This window comes from Geotrypetes seraphini, chromosome 12, assembly GCF_902459505.1.
Source record: "Geotrypetes seraphini chromosome 12, aGeoSer1.1, whole genome shotgun sequence".
Taxonomy (NCBI): domain Eukaryota; kingdom Metazoa; phylum Chordata; class Amphibia; order Gymnophiona; family Dermophiidae; genus Geotrypetes; species Geotrypetes seraphini.
Window position 1 is genome coordinate 80,717,620 of NC_047095.1, and position 20,185 is coordinate 80,737,804.

The 20,185-nt window shown below is 41.1% G+C and overlaps 1 protein-coding gene across 1 annotated transcript in view; it reads left to right on the top strand.

Moving 5' to 3' along the window:
- CACNA1E (calcium voltage-gated channel subunit alpha1 E) overlaps positions 1 to 20,185 on the top strand; it is a 791,083-nt gene that overhangs the window by 663,819 nt on the left and 107,079 nt on the right. Inside the window, exons 27-29 of the mRNA XM_033915447.1 lie at positions 9,725 to 9,885; positions 12,749 to 12,886; positions 13,165 to 13,366. Coding sequence (XP_033771338.1) covers positions 9,725 to 9,885; positions 12,749 to 12,886; positions 13,165 to 13,366 — 501 coding nt within the window. The remainder of the gene's footprint in view (positions 1 to 9,724; positions 9,886 to 12,748; positions 12,887 to 13,164; positions 13,367 to 20,185) is intronic.

A 20,185-nucleotide genomic window follows, 5' to 3' on the forward strand; every position in this document is an offset into this window, starting at 1 on the left:
AGGCCTTGAAAATCCTAGCCTACATTTCTGGTGCCTATCTTTCCCAGAGATGCAATTCTCTAAACAGTGCTATCGCGTCATTGACATGTGATCGGCAGCTGCCAATATCGGTGCCATTTAGAGAATCCAGGCCTTATTTTATAAAGGCAATATAGGGGCCATTGTGCCAATGTGCCTTTGTACATAGGGATACCAGATTTTACTTTAGTAAAATCTGGACCCCCCTTGACCCACCCAGTCCACCCATCCCATTCCCACCCCATTATGCCCCAGTTCCGCCCCCAATCCCGCCGTAACCCTACCCCAGACCTGCCCCTCGCTGCCTGCTCTCATCAGGCAGGAGGGCATCTGCGCATGTGCAGATGTCCTTCTGCCCAATGCGATTTTGAGGAAGCTTTTCAAAACCCGGACAATGTGCCCAGACCTCCGGACATGTCCTCACAAAGGACGGCATGTTTGGGGAAATGCAGATGTCTGGTAACCCTATTTGTTCAACCATATTTTACAATCATCCTTTATAGCACGCAAATGCTCTTGCGCACATTTACACTGGCTCCAAGGAAGTTGCAGATATTTTATGTGCTCTAGTTGCCTATAAAAGTACCCTCTTAAATATCAGGGTCCCCTATTTGAATTCCTTTTTTAAATTCCATATTTGCATACCTTCCAATAAAAATGCGTAGCTTTGGAATCGACATTATCCATGGACTTAATCTACCCAAATTCATTTTCTCATTCAAGGCTGAATAACTAGAAATACTTATGAGGGACATTATCAACACAGGCTGCTGTTAAGATGGACTATTGTACCACATGAGACCCTCTGATAAAGGAGCATGACCTTTGGTAAAATAACCTGTCTTAATGGTAGCCTTCATTGATCCAATATTAATCTTCATTAGTCCCCTTATAGTTAGTATGGCTTATATCTTTGACTTATTTTATAGTTTTAAAGTCTCAATGTTCTTAAATTTGAGAAATCAAAATGACTTATCTTTTGTTATTATTGGTTCCCCATCCCAATAATGACAAAAGATAAGTCCTTTTGATTTCTCAAATTTAAGACTTTAAAAATATAAAATAAGTCAAAGATATAAGCCATACTAGCTATAAGGAGAATAATGAAGATCACCATGGCTACTAATTTCGAGAGAAATAGTGGTATCTGAACTCCCATATAGTTATTGCTAGAGCGTTTAATATTGGATGACTTGTTTATAATAGTGAGTCACTGAAGTTTGGAAGAAGCCTTCATTGATAACTTCCTATTTACGGTTTACTGAATATTAACAGTTGTAATATTTGATGAAATGAAGATATTCATCAGAGATTTTAGAGGATATTGGGAGGTGTATAAGGAATAGACACTATGGTAATGGAGTTCATTTGTTGATGTTACTTGTGCCTATCCATATGCTATTAGACCAGTGATTCCCAACCCTGTCCTGGAGGAACACCAGGCCAATCGGGTTTTCAGGCTAGCCCTAATGAATATGCATGAGAGAGATTTGCATATGATGGAAGTGATAGGCATGCAAATTTGCTTCATGCATATTCATTAGGGCTAGCCTGAAAACCCAATTGGCCTGGTGTTCCTCCAGGACAGGGTTGGGAACCACTGTATTAGACTAATCCTTTATCAACAGTAAGACTGCAGATGAAACCTGAAGTTGATGAAGTTGCAGAGTTGGCATACCTTCTCTCGTTATTTTACTTTTGGGCCTATGTTTACTTGGTTTCCAAGCTGTGGGAGGCAGAGTTACAAAACCGTCTTCATCTTTTCTTGTCCAAGGCCGTCCTACCACCTGTTGATTCTATCTTGCCTATTTTAATATTGTGTATATAGTGGTTCTTGAATCTAAGGGCTCCTTTTACAAAGGTGTGTTAGGGCCTTAACGCGCGGAATGGTGTGCGCTAAATTGCCACGCGCGCTAGACCTTAACACCAGCATTGAACTGGCATTAGTTCTAGAAGCGTAGCGCGGGTTTAGCGCATGCTAAAATCCTGCGTGCTCTAAAAACGCTAGCGCACCTTAGTAAAAGGAGCCCTAAGTGTAGTCTTCCCTATTATCTGGCCCATTTTTCAGTTGACACACAGAGCAAGAATTTGGGAATTCTGCTATTTTCCATCCACATGACATGACTTGCCTACCAAAGCTGAGATTTTATCGCCATTTCCTAGAATGGAAATGTAGCACCTTTGAAGGTCTTCTCTGTTGCCAATCCTGTGTTGCTACTTAAACCCGCCACTTAATCCAGAGCTATAGCTATAAGTATAGAAAAGAGACATGGGGTGGGGTAGAGGTGGGGGGGGTGAAAGAGATCTACAACATAGAACAGGTAAATATAAATTGATTGTCTAATCTAGGGGTCTCCAAAGTCCCTCCTCGAGGGCCGAATCCAGTTGGGTTTTCGGGATTTCCCCAATGAATATGCATGAGATCTATGTGCATGTACTGCTTTCAATGCATATTCATTAGGGAAATCCCGAAAACCCGACTGGATTCGGCCCTCGAGGAGGGACTTTGGAGACCCCTGGTCTAATCTTTCAAAAAGTTAAAAAAACAAACAAACCTGGGGGACATGCCATGACGTTAAACAGCAATACTTTCAAATAAAAAGGAGAAAATGTTTTATCACTCAATGAATAATTAAGCTCTAAAACTCACTGCCAGAGATTATGGTAAAAACAGGTAGTTTATCCAGGTTAAAAGATCTGGTCAAATCCTGGAGGCTAAGTCCATAAACCGTTAAGATAGGCATAGGGAAAGCCACTGCTTATCCCTGGGGTCTGTAGCATGGAGTGTTGCTACCTGTTGGGATTTTGCTAGGTACTTATGACCTTAATTGGCCACTGTTAGAAGCGAGATAGTGGATTAGATGAACCTTATGTTCAAATGCATAAGCACTTTCAGTTCACTTCCCAGATCATGCAAACATTGATAGATTAAATCTGTAAGGATAAGACAAGTTGAGACCCCCAGGAACTATTAAAGCCACACGTTCTTTTGCTGCCTATAAAAGAAATTTTGATATTTCAGAGAAAAAAATTGATTAACAAAGGGGTCCTTTAATTAAGGTGCGCTAACCGATTTAGCACGCGCTAAGGTGCCCGTAGAATATAATGGATGCCTTAGCATTTAGCGTGCGCTAATCTTTAGCGCGTGCTAAATCAGTTATCGTGCCTTAATAAAAGGACCCCAAAATGAAGATAGCTACAATGAGCCCTCTTCTTTCTCTTATAGTACCTCAAAAACATTGTGGCTGTCTCTTATTTTTGTGCTTAAATGTTTATTAAAATTTGATATCCCAAAGAAGCTTACAACAGTTCTCTGTTTTTATTATCAAAACAAGGATATAACAGATGTATAAAAATGTCCATCACCATTGCAATATACAAGTAATACATCAACTAATATTGGACAAAAACAATCAGTCTTGATATTGTAAAGGACGGAATCAACCTGACATACCATCCCATATTTTAAAACAGTGGCAGATTCTCCAGATAGGGGTCAATTTTTCTTTTCCAACCATTTTGACACATCTCTCAACTAGAATCGCAACTGCAGCATACACTTCTCATTTTTTTATTATTTTTTTTTTAAAGCAGATCAAGTTTTTCTAACATTCACATCATTATGACATTTCTCTATCAAGCTAACTTGGTGACATCTTGCACACCTACGCTTGCATTACAATCAAGAGAACATGGCATGTATGCAGTTACAACACACACAAGGCAGATAAAAATATATATTGATCTGTAATAATTTAACAGGACTGTTTTTTGGGGGAAAAAATATATAACTCATCCTCTTGAATGCAGCCTCATCCCGAGGCTTGTGTAGTAGGGTATGGCTTGGTCGTGGCGGTTCCTGTGGCCACAGCTGATGGGAAGACCCTCTTCGTCGTCGTCCAGCCGATCCTTTAGGAGGAGAAGCATGAAGTCATGGTAAAGATGCAACAGATGACACAGGACGTTCAGTCCTCTACACCTACAGATAAGTAAAGAAAGCAAACAGATGGAGGGAATAGCTGAGGCAAGATACTTGACGGAAGAAAGAAGAACATATGGAGGAGTAGAAAGCTGAAGAAATCACAAAGTAGCGAAAGTACTCACAAGACAACACATCGCAAAGAGGAAAAGGCAAGTGACTGTTGTTACTATAAAGTGCAGCTCGAACAATACAGGCAGGTATGTTGTATGAGCTTGCTCTACTGTAAACACATGAGATCATACATGTATTCATGCATATCTCTGTAGTGGCTCACATGCAGATGGTTTGGATTCTGAACACGTCATATAACATAGAAACATAGAACATGACGGCAGAAAAGGGCCACAGCCCATCCAGTCTGCCCACACTAAAGGCCCACCCCCTAACTCCCTCAATGAAGAGATCCCACATGCCAATCCCATCTTTTCTTAAAATCTGGCACGCTGCTGGCCTCAATTACCTGTTGTGGAAGATTATTCCAGTGATCAACCACCCTTTCGGTGAAGAAATATTTTCTGGTGTCGCCATGAAATTTCCCACCCCTGATTTTCAACGGATGCCCTCTTGTTGCCATGGGTCCTTTAAGGAAAAAGAGATCCTCTTCCACCTCGATACGGCCTGTGACATATTTGAACGTCTCGATCATGTCTCCCCTCTCTCTGCGCTCCTCGAGTGAGTACAGCTGCAACTTACCCAGTCGTTCCTTATAAGGGAGATCCTTGAGACCCGAGACCTTCCTGGTGGCCATTCGCTGAACCGACTCAACTCTCCGCACATCTTTTTGATAATGCGGCTCCCAGAATTGTACACAGTATTCCAGATGGGGGTCTCACCATGGATCAAGATGGCGGCAGCCTGGAGTCGGCGTTGATAACACCAGAATTCGGGAGCGTTTCTTCTAGTCTATTTGACAAGATTTCTAACAATGCCACACTCTAAATGGCAGGGTAGGACATCTACCCCCACACAGAGATCAATCCTGGATTTTGCAGCTGCCTGCCCTAATACCCATGGAATAATTGGAGGTTTGCTCGAGCGTTCCCCAGCCGGAGGAGTGGCTGGAGACTTGGAGCTGGAGATATCCCTCTCCCCTCCAGAAGCCATCCCGCTGTCGCACCCTGCTCAACTTTCGACAGAAGTGAAAGCAGGAGAAACCCTGATTCAGGGGGCTGGACTCACGGGAGTTCAAACAAAGCAAGTAGCTCTGAATGCCGGCTTGGTTGCCGGCTCTGAAACATCAAAACTGGTGGCAATAACACTTGAGAGAATATTGGAGACTCTCAAGGGTTTGAATTCCCTGGTTGCCAGGTCAGTTCAAGAAATTTCTACTCTTGTAAGTACTGTTGATGTTTTGGGAAAATCATTAGCTACAACTAAAGAAGAATTGTCCATGGAAATTAGAAATGTGAACGACAATGTTACTGGTATCCAGGCTGTGACTATCAGCCTGATAAGGAAAGGAAAATCGAACAGATGGAAAATTATAATCGAAGATTAAATCTCTGTTTTTTTAATTTTCCGAAGGCTTTTGGTGTGATGCCTGTAGATATGTGGAAGCGATATTTAACTTAAGTGTTAAAAATTTCCTCTGAATATATTCCACCTTTAAACCGAATTTATTATTTACCTGTTAAGAAAAAAGATGGTCTTACACCAGAAGCAGAGTCATTACCGCAAGTAGAAAATTCTTTAAATGTTACAGAATTATTAGAAACAACATTGCCTGAATCCACAGAGAGGGCTACCTTGCTTACATCTTTTGTTTTTGAACAAGATGTAAATGTTATTTTGAGACTGTATTTCCATAACCCTCAAACTTTGTATTATGAGAAAAAAAGTTCAATATTCCCTCATATCACAAGAACATTATTTCTCGCTATGAGAGCTGAGACATTGACTCTCGGGGCAACATTTCTCTTAGTATATCCATGCAAATGCCTAATAAAATTTCTGGGAGTAAAATATGTTTTCTATACTCCAGATCAATTGTGAGCTTATCTGGACTTGAAAACCCTCTCAGCTAGTAAGGTTTAATGAACGGCAGTTAGATTAAGGGGATATCGCTGTTAAGCCTAAGGGGCTCATAATCGAAACAGAAAAACATCTTTAAAACGGCCTAAATCGGCACTTGGACGATCAGTAATAAAAGTCGTCCAAGTGCTGATAATCGAACTGGGTTTTAGACATATTAAAAACGACCTAGGCCTTCACAGTGCTACTGAACGACCAGAGCTAAAAGGGGCGTTGCAGGAGGAATTTCGAGGGTGGGATTTGGGCGGGATATGGGCCCTCCTAGACTTAGTCATACTGCATGTATAACCGAAAGTTTTACAACACTGCCTAGATGGAACATGGACTTTGTGACTTAAGCCATCTAAAACCAGGTCTAAGTCCACAGATGGTATCCAAAGTGACCAGATAAGCACTGCAGACACAAAGTACAAACCCACACACACTGCCCCAATCATCACTGCCCCCCCCCCTAAAAATCGTAATAACAACTTTACATATCTGCCTCTAGAACATCAGCACCTGGCAGCCTGGCATAGGAAAGCCTAGTAGAGTTGCACAGAGGTAGCTTACGTGATCTTGGGGGCTGGTTAGTGATCCATGGAGAGGAGGACCCAGGCCCATAAGCCAGTCTAATCACTGCATTCATGGTGAAAAATGTGCACCCACCAAAAAACCCCCAAACCCTTTTGTACTGCCATATAAGTGGCTCCTGCAGCCATAAGGGCTATTGGGGTGGTAGATAGGTGGGTCTAATAGATTCTGGGGGTGTTTTGGGGGGCTCACCATGACATATAAGGGAGCTGTACTGAGATGTTTATGTGGGACCCTTTTGTGAAGTTCACAGCAGTGCCCTGTAAGGTACCCCACTACTCTGGTACCATGTCTGGGTGTCCAGTCCATCACTTTTCTGGCCCCTCCCACTCCCAAAAGGTCTTTTTCTAAACATTTGTGATTTGGATGAATTTTTGGACGAAAATGGGTATAAAGATGGACGACTTAGCAGTCTGGGCAATCAGATGGCTGGGCGTACAGTTGGACGATTTTTGGGAAAAAAACATGCTGGACATAGTTTTCAAAAATGGACCTTTTCCTGTGTCTGACTTTGGGCGACATGCGACTTAGGCCCAAAACGGACTTAGACGTTTCTTTTGAGTATGCCCTTCCATGCCTTTATTGATATGTATATCTTTCTTTTGGAGTTTCTCTCCACTCTGTATTTTCTCCTCCTCCTGATTTAGTGCTCTAAGAAAGATCAATTTTTTCCCTTTATTTTAACCTTTGCTGTGATATTGTTGAATTGTATTTTCAAGTTTTCCATCTGTTTTTCTTGTAACAAGAGTATAGTCTTGTGAATTAATGTTAAAATTTCAATAATATTTTCAATGGAAAAGGGAAAATAGTGGGCTTCTTTAGAAAATACCCTTCTCAAAAAACTTTCAAAAATCTGGTAAAATAGTGGGATTCCCCAATCACAAAATAATGTATGCAGAATACTGAGAAAACCTCATATATGACCAAAACTACTTTCCAGTCAAATTTGTAATTCAAATATGATTCTTATCTCTTGCTTCTCAAGGACTTTTCTCTCAAATGATTGAAAAAAATCTTTAAATGGATTTCTCATTTACATTTGTTATTTTCATTTCATTTCTCTCTTTATAATCTTTGCTGTTTTGCTTCTTCTCATGCTATCATATCTTTTGAAATACTTGAAAGGGAAAACACGTCATAGGTTTTAAAAAACCCTCCAGCAGAGACTCAGAGGAGACATGATAGAGACTTACAAGATCATGAAGGGCATAGAGTAGAGAGGGACAGATTCCTCATACTTTCAAAGCATAAAAGAACAAGAGGGCATTCGGAAAAGTTGAAAGGGGACAGATTCAAAACGAATGCTAGGAAGTTTTTTTCTTTACCAACGTGTGGTGGACACCTGGAATGCGCTTCCAGAGGGCGTAATAGGGCAGAGTACGGTACAGGGGTTCAAGAAAGGATTGGACAATTTCCTGCTGGAAAAAGGGATAGAGGGGTATAGATAGAGGATTACTGCACAGGACCTTTGTTCTGTCCCAGTATGACCACTCTTTATGTTCTTTTGTTCTTTATGTAACACTCTTATGCACTCAAATATTCTTTCTTGTGCACTGCAACTGATAAGTCAATGAGAGCAAAGCAAAGTGTGCAAATCTAATGAAATATAACAGTAGAAATTCCATTTCCAGTGTCATCACACCATCTCAGAGTTGCCAAAGAGGCCAACCCATTCAGAGATTTAGGGTCTGCTCCCAGCCCGCCCCATAACACCCAATACTCTGCCCAACCTCACCCATCTCCACTAATTATTCCACCTAGCCCACCCATTGCTCTGCCTCTGGCATTTGTTTTGTAGCACCAGTTTCCTTCTCTGTCTGTAGATCCATTTTATCATTTTAAAGTCCTTATTTTCTCTGGCTTACTATTTTTCAGTTGTCTAGTATGGCCCTCTTTATGTAGACTGCACTCTGTCTGTATCTTCTTGGTCCATAGCCCTGATTAACCATTGACTAGGGCTTTAGCACAAAGCTTTTACTTTGATATCATCTTAGCTGCTTGGCCTCCTGGGTGCAGTCCTGGAATGCAGAGCAGACATTATCCTATCTTCTGTCTATCTGCTTTACTGATGAAAAGTATATGCAACTTCCTTTTCCTTCACCTAAACCTTTGCTATCATTTATTTTTTAATTATAAACTTTTTAGATGGTATTCCAATATTATTAAAATTCAAACTTGAATATCTTCCTATCTCATGTATAGCATTCTCTATAAGCTCTATGTGTTGCTACAATAAATTTTATTTCGTTATTTCATTGCTTTACCCTTTAACTAATTTCTTTCTGTGCATAAGTGGGTTTGAAAATATTCAAATGAGACAATGTGAGGACTTGAAATCTGACAAGCATTTTTAGTTTCTTGCCCTTAGCTAGCATTGGCATCATGTCAGAAGCATGCTCAGTATGAATTCCTCTGCTAACTTCCAGATGTTAGTTATATCAGGAAATCAATGCTGCATATACTAAAAAAAAAAAAAAAAAAAAGGATTATGATGCTCCCTGTATATTCCTTCTCCTTTACAAAGCTGCACTAGCATTTTTAGTGCCCGCTGCCGTGGTAACAGCTCCAATGCTCATAGAATTCCTATAAGCGTCGGAGCTGTTACCGCCGCGGCCGGCACTAAAAATGCTAGCACGCTTTGTGTAAAGGAAGGGGATTTTAATGAAGTTAATGATAAGTTGCACAAGTCTGATTTGGAGTTAGTTTAAAAACTCAAATTTCAGAGTTTTACGTGGGTTTACAACCAGATACCCAGGGCCTCTGAGTTGAACACTTTTTAAAAGCCTATGATGTAATTATTTTTATTCACAAACCTTGTTGAGCATCTTTGTCCATAATTATTTCTAGGTCCTGATTTTAGGTGAATAAACCCAGTGTAAATCATAGCTTCAAGCTTTGCGCTCCTCAGGGAATTCTAATAGGGAGAGGGGTTCGTGCACTCTTTCTCATGGCAGAGTTTGTACTCTCCTTGGTGAATCACTTAGTAGGGTTCTGGTTGTCCCGATTCCTGAGGTTTCACACTTTTAACTTCTTTTCATTGATCACACTTTAATGTTGCTGCTGTTTATAGTTCCTCATTTCTAACGACTCCTGTTACTGTATTTATTCTCTTTCTTACAGGCTGTCTTTGACTGTGTGGTGAACTCCCTCAAAAACGTCTTCAATATACTTATAGTCTACAAACTCTTCATGTTCATCTTTGCAGTCATTGCTGTCCAGCTTTTCAAGGGCAAGTTCTTCTACTGCACTGACAGCTCCAAGGACACTGAAAAGGAATGCATGTAAGATACAGGGCACATTCTGGGCAAGTACATCCTAGGCAGTCCTCTCAGGTAGATTATATAAAGAGATGAGAGGTTTGGTAACAAATATAACGGTCAGGATTCTGTAGACATGTGACTTATTTTACAAGAACTAGATAGAAACAGAGAAAAATGAGGACAGATAGAGACCATATGGCCTATCTAGTCTGCCTATCCATGCCATCTACTATCTCATCCTCTGGCCTTAGAGATCCAATGTACTTATCCCAAGCTTTCTTGAATTCAGATACACTTTTCATCTCCATGACCTCCACCAGGAGGCCATTCCACGTATTCACCATGCTTTCTATGAAAAATGTATTTTTTTGAGGTTAATTCTGAGTCTATCCAGTTTCACCTTCATCCTATGCCCCCTTATTCCAGTTTCCTTTCAATTGAAAGAGACTCGTCTCGTGCACATTTATGCTATGAATGTATTTAAACATCTCTATCACCTCTTCCTTCTCCTGCCTGTCCTCCAAAGTATACACATTGAGATGAAGCAGGTAATGTATCTGAGCTTTTGAATTCACATAGACCTCTCCCCCTTCAGATAGCAGCCTGCTTCACCTGCAAATGCTGACATAAGAACATAAGAATAGCCTTACTGGGTCAGACCAATGGTCCATCTAGTCCAGTAGCCCATCCTCAAGGTGGCCAATCCAGGTCACTAGTACCTGGCAAAAACCCAAAACGTAGCAACATTCCATGCTACTGATCCAGGGTAAGCAGTGGCTTCCCTCATGTCTGTCTCAATAGCAGACTATGGACTTTTCCTCCAGGAAATTGTCTAAACCTTTTTTAAAATCAACTACGTTAACCACTCTTACCACAACCTCTGGGAACATGTTCCAGAGCTTAACTATTCTCAGAGTGAAAAAAATATTCCTTCCTACTGATTTTAAAAGTATTTCCCTGTAACTTCATCGAGTATCCCCTAGTCTTTGCAATTAAGCACATAAGCAATGTCTCTGCTGGGTCAGACCAGAGGTCCATCATGCCCAGCGGTCCGCTCACGCGGCAGCCCATCAGGTCTAGGACCTGTATAGTAATCCTCTATCTATACCCCTCTATCCTCTTTTTCTTCAGGAAATCATCTAATCCTTTCTTGAACCCCCCCCAATACCATATCACACCCTCCGGAAGCACATTCCAGGTGTCCACCACCCTTTGGGTAAAGAAGAACTTTCTAGCATTGGTTCTGAATCTGGCCCCTCTTAATTTTTCCAAATGCCCTCTCGTTCTTGTAGTTGTCGAAAGTATGAAGAATCTGTCCTTCTCCACTTTTTCTATGCCCTTCATGATCTTGTAAGTCTCTATCATGTCCCCTCTAAGCCTCCGCTTCTCCAGGGAAAAGAGCCCCAGTCTCCAATCTTTCAGCATATGAAAGGTTTTCCATACCTTTTATCAATCTTGTCGCTCTTTTCTGTACCCTCTCAAGTATCGCCATATCCTTCTTAAGGTACGGCGACCAATATTGGACACAGTACTCCAGATGCGGACGCACCATTGCCTGATACAACAGCAGGATAACTTCCTTTGTTCTGGTAGTAATACCTTTCTTGATAATACCTAGCATTCTGTTCGCCTTCTTAGAGGCCGCTGCGCACTGTGCCAACAGCTTCATTGTTTTGCCCACTAGTACCCCTAAGTCCTTGTCTAGGCTACTTTCACCCATTAACAGCCCTCCCATCATATAGCTGTGCATCGGGTTTCTGTTTCCCACATGCAAGACTTTACATTTCTCTACATTAAAGTTCATCAGCCATTTATTCGCCCACTCTCCTAGTTGTAAATCTTCACAGTCCTCTTTAGTCCTAACTCCACTAAATAGTTTGGGGTCATCTGTGAATTTTATAACTTCGTACTTCATCCCTGTTTCTAGATCATTTATAAATACATTGAACAGCAGTGGTCTGAGTACCGACCCCTGCGGGACACCACTCGTGACCCTCCTCCAGTCCGAGTAGTGGCTCTTCACTCCTACCCTTTGCTTTCTACTCACCAACCAATTTTTGATCCATCTATGTACATCTCCTTCCACCCCATGGTTCTTCAGTTTCCGTAGTAGGCGTTCATGGGGTACCTTATCAAAGGCTTTTTGGAAATCCTAAGTATACGTTGTCTATGGGGTCCCCTTTGTCCATTTGTTTGTTAATTCCTTTGAAGAAGTGCAATAAGTTCGTTAGGCACATCTTCCCTTGCAGAAGCCATGATGACTTGTTTTCATCAGTTTATTCCTTTCTAGATGCTCATCGATGTTGTCTTTTATCAGCGCTTCCGCCATCTTCCCTGGGACCGAAGTCAGACTTACTGGCCTGTATTTCCCCGGGTCACCTCTCAACCCTTTTTAAAAGATGGGCGTAACATTTGCTATCTTCCAATCCTCCGGGATCTCCCCTGTTTTCAGAGATAGATTACAGATCTGCTGTAGTAATTCCGTATTTCCTCTTTTAGTTCTTTCAATACCCTAGGGTGGATTCCGTCTGGGCCCGGAGATTTGTCAGTTTTTAATCTATCTATCTGCCTGAGTACATCTTCGAGGCTTACCTCCATGGATGTTAATTTTTCTGCTTGATTTCCTTTGAAGATCTTTTCAGGTTCCAGCACATTGGATGTGTCCTCTCTTATAAATACTGACGAAAAGAACATGTTTAGTCTATCCGCCACTTCTTTTTCCTCCTTCACCACTCCCTTCCTATCTCCTTCATCCAGCGGTCCCACTTCTTCCCTTGCCGGCTGCTTCCCTTTAACATATCTGAAGAACGGTTTGAAATTTCGTGCTTCCCTGGCTAGCCTCTCTACACCCTTAAATAACACCTTTGTTGTCTGAAATTTATAGAGGAAACTATGTCGATCATGAGAAGAATAAAATGGAGGTGAAACATCGTGAATGGAAGCGACATGAATTTCATTATGACAACATCATTTGGGCGTTGCTTACTCTCTTCACAGTTTCCACTGGTGAAGGCTGGCCACAGTAAGTGTTGTTTTTCTCTTGACTGCAACTTCCATGATGCTTTCTCTTCTGCAACCCTTACCCAAAAAGGTTGAGCCAGAATAAATGTTATCCTTCAGACCCATTAGCTTGTCTTTGAATGATGAATGATTTTAGAAAATAATTGATTTTGCTATTGCACCTCCATTGGTATATTAACTTTGGGAACCTAATACTGAGACATGGGTCAGGCACTCGGCTTTCTTTGAAAATCAGCCTTCTAGTGTTTGAACTCTTGTTTTGATGTGTCTTGGTTCTAGGGTGCTGCAGCACTCTGTGGACGTGACAGAGGAAGATCATGGGCCCAGCCGTAGCAACCGAATGGAGATGTCCATTTTTTATGTTGTGTACTTTGTGGTCTTCCCTTTTTTCTTTGTCAACATCTTTGTGGCCCTTATCATCATCACTTTCCAGGAACAGGGTGATAAAATGATGGAAGAGTGCAGTCTGGAGAAGAATGAGGTAAAATGATCATGGTTCTTTATATGTAATGTATAAAGTACAAAGGGGTGCTGAAAGGTTCTTAGCTCAACCAACCAACTTCCTAAATTCTGAGTATTATTTTGCCACTGTAGCTGAAAAGAGTGTTATCTTATTTCGTTAAGTGCCAATTTGCAGAAACAAAATTCTGTTTTGAAATTGTTTCAGATCATTGATTGAACTATATCTACATCATTCTTTTGGTTGGGCTGAGAATTTTTCAGCACTCCCTCATAGTAAACAATTTGACTTATTCCTCAAACCCTCTTTTATTCCACTGTATTCTGGAGAAAGTATAATGTGAATAATGGGAGGTACAAGATGAGTAGAAAGATGGAATTACCAGACAACAAAGGTAAGAATAATGATTTTATTTTTTATTTTAAAAGTCAAATATGCAAGTCTGAAATCTCTTTGCGGGCCTCAGAGATGTCTTGTAAAAAAGTTTGGAGACCTCTGTTACATGGTATGATTACATTGGAACTACCAAGAAATCATTGTGACAACCTATGTGGAATGATGTTTAAAACTTTAAACATCAGTGGTTCAACATCACCTGACTTCCAAGAAAGAGAGGGCGACTTACAAGAAAGAGCAATGATTAAAACCCAGACTCCAAGGAGCAGAGTGTGGGATGGCTAAATTTTTTTTTTTTTAAAACACCCTCACTAACTGAAGGGAATAGACTTGGTAGATAAGGACAGGCTGTTCACCATCTTCAAGGTAGGGCGAACGAGAGGGTACTCTCTAAAATTGAAAGGGGATAGATTCCATACAAACGTAAGGAAGTTCTTTTTCACCTAGAGAGTGGTAGAAAACTGGAACGCTCTTCTGGAGTCTGTCATAGGGGAAAACACCTTCCAGGGATTCAAGACAAAGTTAGACAAGTTCCTGCTGAACCAGAACGTACGCAGGTAGGGCTAGTCTCAGTTAGGGTGCTGGTCTTTGACCAGAGGGCTGCTGCGTGAGCAGACTGCGGGGCACGATGGACCACTGGTCTGATCCAGCAGTGGCAATTCTTATGTTCTTAACCTCCCAGTAGAACTTTTGGGCAACTCTATATAGGCACCTCTGTATAGGTGCTGCCATTTGGGCACTTATATGCACTGATGCCAAAAGTTTAGGCAGCCGACCCAAACAGAATCATCTGAAAGTCCTCTCTGTATTTGTTCCTCCTTTCCTTCCCTCCAATCCAAGTTGCTGGGACAGCGATCCTCAGAGCATAGCTGCCGATCCTTGCAGCCCTCAGAACAGAAATGAGATCATAGCTTCCCCCAGGCAGTGCCTGTGAGGAAAGACAGAACAGGCTCCTGTACACGGTGGTTCAGCCTCATGGGAACCTTCTGGGGCAGCTATGATCTCCCTTCTCTGAAGACCACAAGGTGCAGAGAAGACTTGTAGATGCCACCATTTGGGTGGCCAAATGTCCAGCAGTTATACTGTAGTATCCATAAGTCATGCACTGCACTAACCTTTGTGGTTCTGGACAATATTACAGAACTTGGCATTAAGATATGAAACAGGACCTGGTATCAGGTTAAGTACTGGTTTTCTAAGAAGAAAAAGTGAATGTAACAAAGCCTTAAATCACCACCCATGGAGGTGATAGAGACCATCACTGTAACATATTTTGGGTATGTTTGGAATAGATATAGAGACAGTGCTAGACAAAAGGGCTGAGAGACCAGCTAAAAGAAATAATGAAATGGCATTGGACTGCACAATAAAAAGTGGTCCTATCTCAACTGAATGGGTCTTTTTAGTCTTTGTTTACTATGTTACCGTGCTTATGGAAACATTTTACAATATCAAGTGAAAAATTGCATAGATGTAAAGCAGGTACTTCCTTCAAATAGAGAAGAAAAATAATTCCACTTAAAGTGCAGTGGAACCTGATTGCTGGGTGCAACCTCCCTTATGATAAAAGATATGTCAGAACAGGCAGCTTAGACCATCTGATTGGCTGAGAACAACCACCTTTATTATAATAGTAATGATAATAATTTGCATTTGGTTTATGCCAGTCATCCAAAATGGATCCAAATGTACTTTGTTGTTGTAGTACTTTGGAAGCATATGTGCACAGTGCTGCCCATTCATTAGTCTAATGGGCTGGGCAACTACTCTATAATTTTAGGGCACTGCACTATAATTTTGGATTACTTATTTGTTTCTGACATAACTAAACACATGCATTCCCTACTATTTTCTAAGCTAGTTCTGAGTATTATTTGATGCATTTTTCTCTATTCCATTGCAATAAATCTCTAAACGTGTTGATATTCCATACTGATTCCTTAAGGACCCTTCCTTTAGGTTAACTTGATAAGTGAATTGATCACATCAGGGTGCAGAAAGTCATAAAGCATTTGCCAGTTTTCCAATACAGTATTCCCCTGGTCATTCGCGGTCGGCAGTTTGCGGTTCCGGTCATTCGCGGTATTTTCTAACTGCGAACCGCCGAGCAGGAGAGGACAGCTGGAGAGGCAGGAGAGCAGCCAGAGCGCTGGTGAGTGAAGGAAATCACTCACTTTTTGCTCCGTCCGCCTCTTCCTGCACTAAAGTCGAGCTTTGACACGCAGCTCCTGATTGGTAAGGCCCGACTTTAGTGCAGGACGAGGCGGTCGGAGCTTACAGAGAGTGATTTCCTTCATTCGCCGGTGCTCCGGCTGCTCTCTCCAGCCTCTCCCGCTGCCCTCTACAGTCTCCCCCACGAAAAACCATATTCGTGTTTTTTCAAAATTTGCAGGGGTTCCTGGAACGGAACCCCTGCGAATATCAGGGGAGTACTGTATCTCAAGGTAAAGTCCTGGGCATCCTTTTTGGGCTTCAGCTCACAACTAGACATTCAAGCCCTGATCCTGCCAGGTCTAATCCTGAGGAGGTCTGGGGGTGTGCATTCTCTTTCTGGTCAGCATATAAACAAAATCCTAAACAGGAGAAATAAGCCTTTCTGTTTTCCAGAAGAAGCTGATATCACCCAGAATAGTCAGCCAAGATCCATGCAACATGGAAAGAACAGAATCGTATTAAATTGATTTTCTAGGTGATATCGAATACAACCAATTCACAAGAAGTATTTGAAATCTGTTCTAGGGCACGCATCACTACCTGTACTGCTTTCTGCCCTTTGGCTGCATATCGGTGATTTGAATACTCACAAACCCCCCAATATTCAGACTGCAAGAGATAGCCGGTGATCTCCTGTGGTCCACGGCGATACAGGAAATTCAGTGCTGAAGCCGTAGCTGGAGGCCAGACTTCAATTTCCGTTCTATTTTTGACTGGCCAAGACATAGCTGGCTAGCTCAATATTTGGCAACTAGCTAGCTAAAGCTTAACAGCTAAAGATATACCAGCCTTTTAGGGGGCTCTAGCTGGCCAATAAACTTAGCCAGTGAGCTACTGAATATTGGTGGTGACTGTCTCTGTTGTGAAACATAGCCTGTCACTTTACAGTCTATGACCCAGAAATATCAAAGAAGAGACAAGTTAAATTAATCATGTATTTTTAAAGAGTATAACTAATGGTTAGACTGGATGGACTGTTCAGGTCTTTATCTGCCGTCATTTACTATGTTACTATGTTACCTGCCAGAAACCCAAAGAGTAGCAACATTCCAGAGCTTAGATTGTGATGTCATAATGGCTCATTCCACCAATGCCCAATAGCCAGCCTCAGCAGTGATGTCACAATGGCTTGATTAGATGGCAACTTTAGCAGTTGGAACCTAGGACAATACCAGGTGGACTTTACAGTCTATAATCCAGAAATATCAAAGAAGAGACAAGTTAATTTAACCATGTATTTGTAATGGGCATAACTAATGGGCAGACTGGATGGACTGTTCAGGTCTTTATCTGCCGTCATTTACTATGTTATTATGTTAAGCTTGTCATCAGTGCTGATTAAGCTAATTAAAATTAACCTCTCCCCCCCCCCCTTTTTACAAAAACATAGGGCTCCTTTTATGAAGGTGCGCTAGCGTTTTTAGCGCACGCACACAATTAGTGTGCGCTAGCTGAAAAACTACTGCCTGCTTAAAAGGAAGTGGTAGCGGCTAGCGCGCACTAAAACCGCTTGCACACCTTTGTAAAAGGAGCCCGTAGTGCGGTTTTTAGCGCTGACCACAGCAGTAACGGCTCTGATGCTCATAGGAATTCTATGAACGTTGAAGCTGTTACCACCACAACCAAAAAATACGATCATGTCACTCCTTTTTTAATCAAATCTCATTGGCTCCCAGTTAACCACCATATCACTTTCAAAATTCTGCTCTTAGTATTCAAAACCCTCTCATCTAACGAACCTCAATTTATTAATAAATTACTTATCCCTCATAGTACACCCCGTCTTCTTCGATCTACTAATCAAAAGCTCATAGTAGTTCCTTCCCTGAAAGTTATTGGAACTCAACGAAATGAAATGTTCTCCATAATGGCCCCGTAACTATGCAATACTTTACCACAATATATAAGAGAGGAAAATAATTTAAGTCGTTCTAAAAATAATTTAAAGGGTTTTCTTTTTAAAGATGCTTATGACCTTTAAACTAAATTCAAAATTAATCTTAGCTCTTTCTTTCTTTTTACTTCCCCTTCCCCAACGTTTCTTTCCTTTTATGGTTCTCTTCTCTCTTCTAAAATTATTGAATTGTATTTCTTCCCTTTTTTTATCTTATGTATCTATTAGTCTGTAAGTCTGTTGATCTAACCCATTATTTTAATATGTAAATATTATGTTTAACTGTATGTTTCTATTTTTTACCAAAGTTGTATCTCGCTTAGTAAATTTAAATAAGCTATTTATCAAATCAAAAATTAACTTGAAACTTGAAACCAGGGCTAAAATCGTGCTATGCTTTTGTAAAAGGGGAGGGGTAAGTTAAGTGCCTAAATCATCTAGACAAACCAGTTCAGGTATCTAACTTTAGGCATCTTTTACAGAATCTGGGATTAAGTGCCTACTTTTCTTTATAACAACACAAAAATGGAAATATATGTAGTTCTCAAAATTCAATGAATGATTAATAACCAAACCACTATGTAACGATGAAGATGAAACTGGAAAGACTTTTCTATTGTCAGGGTTACAAGCCTCAGAATTTGGAGCTTTTTTTACCCTATTAGGGTTATCCAGTGGAAACTGTCCACTTGCTCCTGCTCACGTCACCGGCTGTAACCCACCCTCACTTGCACTAACATTTATTTAAACCATCACTTCATTTTTTTATTTTCAAAATTCTTTTATACCTTTAAAATTAGATTTATGTGATCTAACATTACATTACATTAGTAATTTCTATTCCGCCAATGCCTTGCGGTTCAAGGCGGATTACATCAAAGTTATCAAGAATTACATAAAAGTTTGCAGGAATAGCATAAGCGATGTCATAATATTTACTTAAGAAGTACCAGAGAGTTGTCGAGATCTTAAGTTGATAAATGTTGGGTACTAAGAATTACCAAAGAGAAGTCGAGATCTTAAGGTGAGAAGTGTTGGGTAAATTGGAAGCATTTTAGACTTTGTTGGGTAGTTAGAAGCACATTAAAGTGTATTAAGGGTATAGAGAGGGTTGGAGAGGATTGGGTAGGGAGTGGTCGTGCTAGATGGGTTTTATGTATTTTTTGAAGAGTATGGCTTCTTAATATAGCTTCAACTTAGCTATTGAAAACGTTCCAGCTCATTTCAGAACACAGAATCGTCAGGCTAATGCAAGCAAAAAATGTAAACCATTTTAGGTAGTTATTTCTTAGTGCTTATCTTAAGTAGCACTTCAGTATCTTTTAGCTTTTTGTTCCTTGCCAAATAGCAGTGAAGTTTAGACCATTGTTTGTTGTACTAGCCACTCATTTTTCTCATCCGACACAGCCTGCGTTTCGCGGGGCAAAATGGCACCCCCACTGCGTCAGTGAATTTAATAACAGCAAGGTCTAAAGAAACAAAATAGCCATCAGCCGTACATGAAGAAGAACACGGTACTACTCGAAAGGGTCCAGAGGACAGCGACTAAAACGGTTAAGGGGCTGGAAGAGTTGCCATACAGTGAGAGATTGGAGAAACTGGGCCTCTTCTCCCTAGAAAAGAGGAGACTGAGAGGGGATATGGTCAAAACATTCAAGATACTGAAGGGAATAGACTTAGTAGATAGACAGGTTGTTCACCCTTCTCCAAAGTAGGGAGAACGAGAGGGCACTCTCTAAAGTTGAAAGGGGATAGATTCCGTACAAACATAAGGAAGTTCTTCTTCACCCAGAGAGTGGTAGAATACTGGAACATGCTTCCGGAGGCTGTTATAGGGGAAAACACCCTCCAGGGATTCAAGACAAAGTTGGACAAGTTCCTGCTAAACCGGAACGTACGCAGATAAGGCTGGACTCATTTAGAGCGCTGGTCTTTGACCAAAGGGCTGCATGAGCGGACTGGTGGGCACGATGGACCACTGGTCTGACCCAGCAGCGGCAATTCTTATGTTCATCATACCATACCAATTCTTCTATTATAGCAGAGTTTTAAATCTCTTACCCTTCACAAGCAGTGCAACAGCTCCTGTCGATTCTGAACAACAAGTTACACATGGCGACACGTATTTCAAAGCTTTTATTTATTGACACATTCTTGGCGCCCAAAACAGCCGTTCTTGGCATCCACATGCTCTATTGTTGCTTTCACTGTAACTTATTTATTTATTGATCATTTGTTTCGTTTTCTATCCCATTCTCCCCAACGAGCTCAAGACGGGTTACATGCTAACATACATAATATACATAATGGGTTACAATTTGTCATAGTAACAGTGC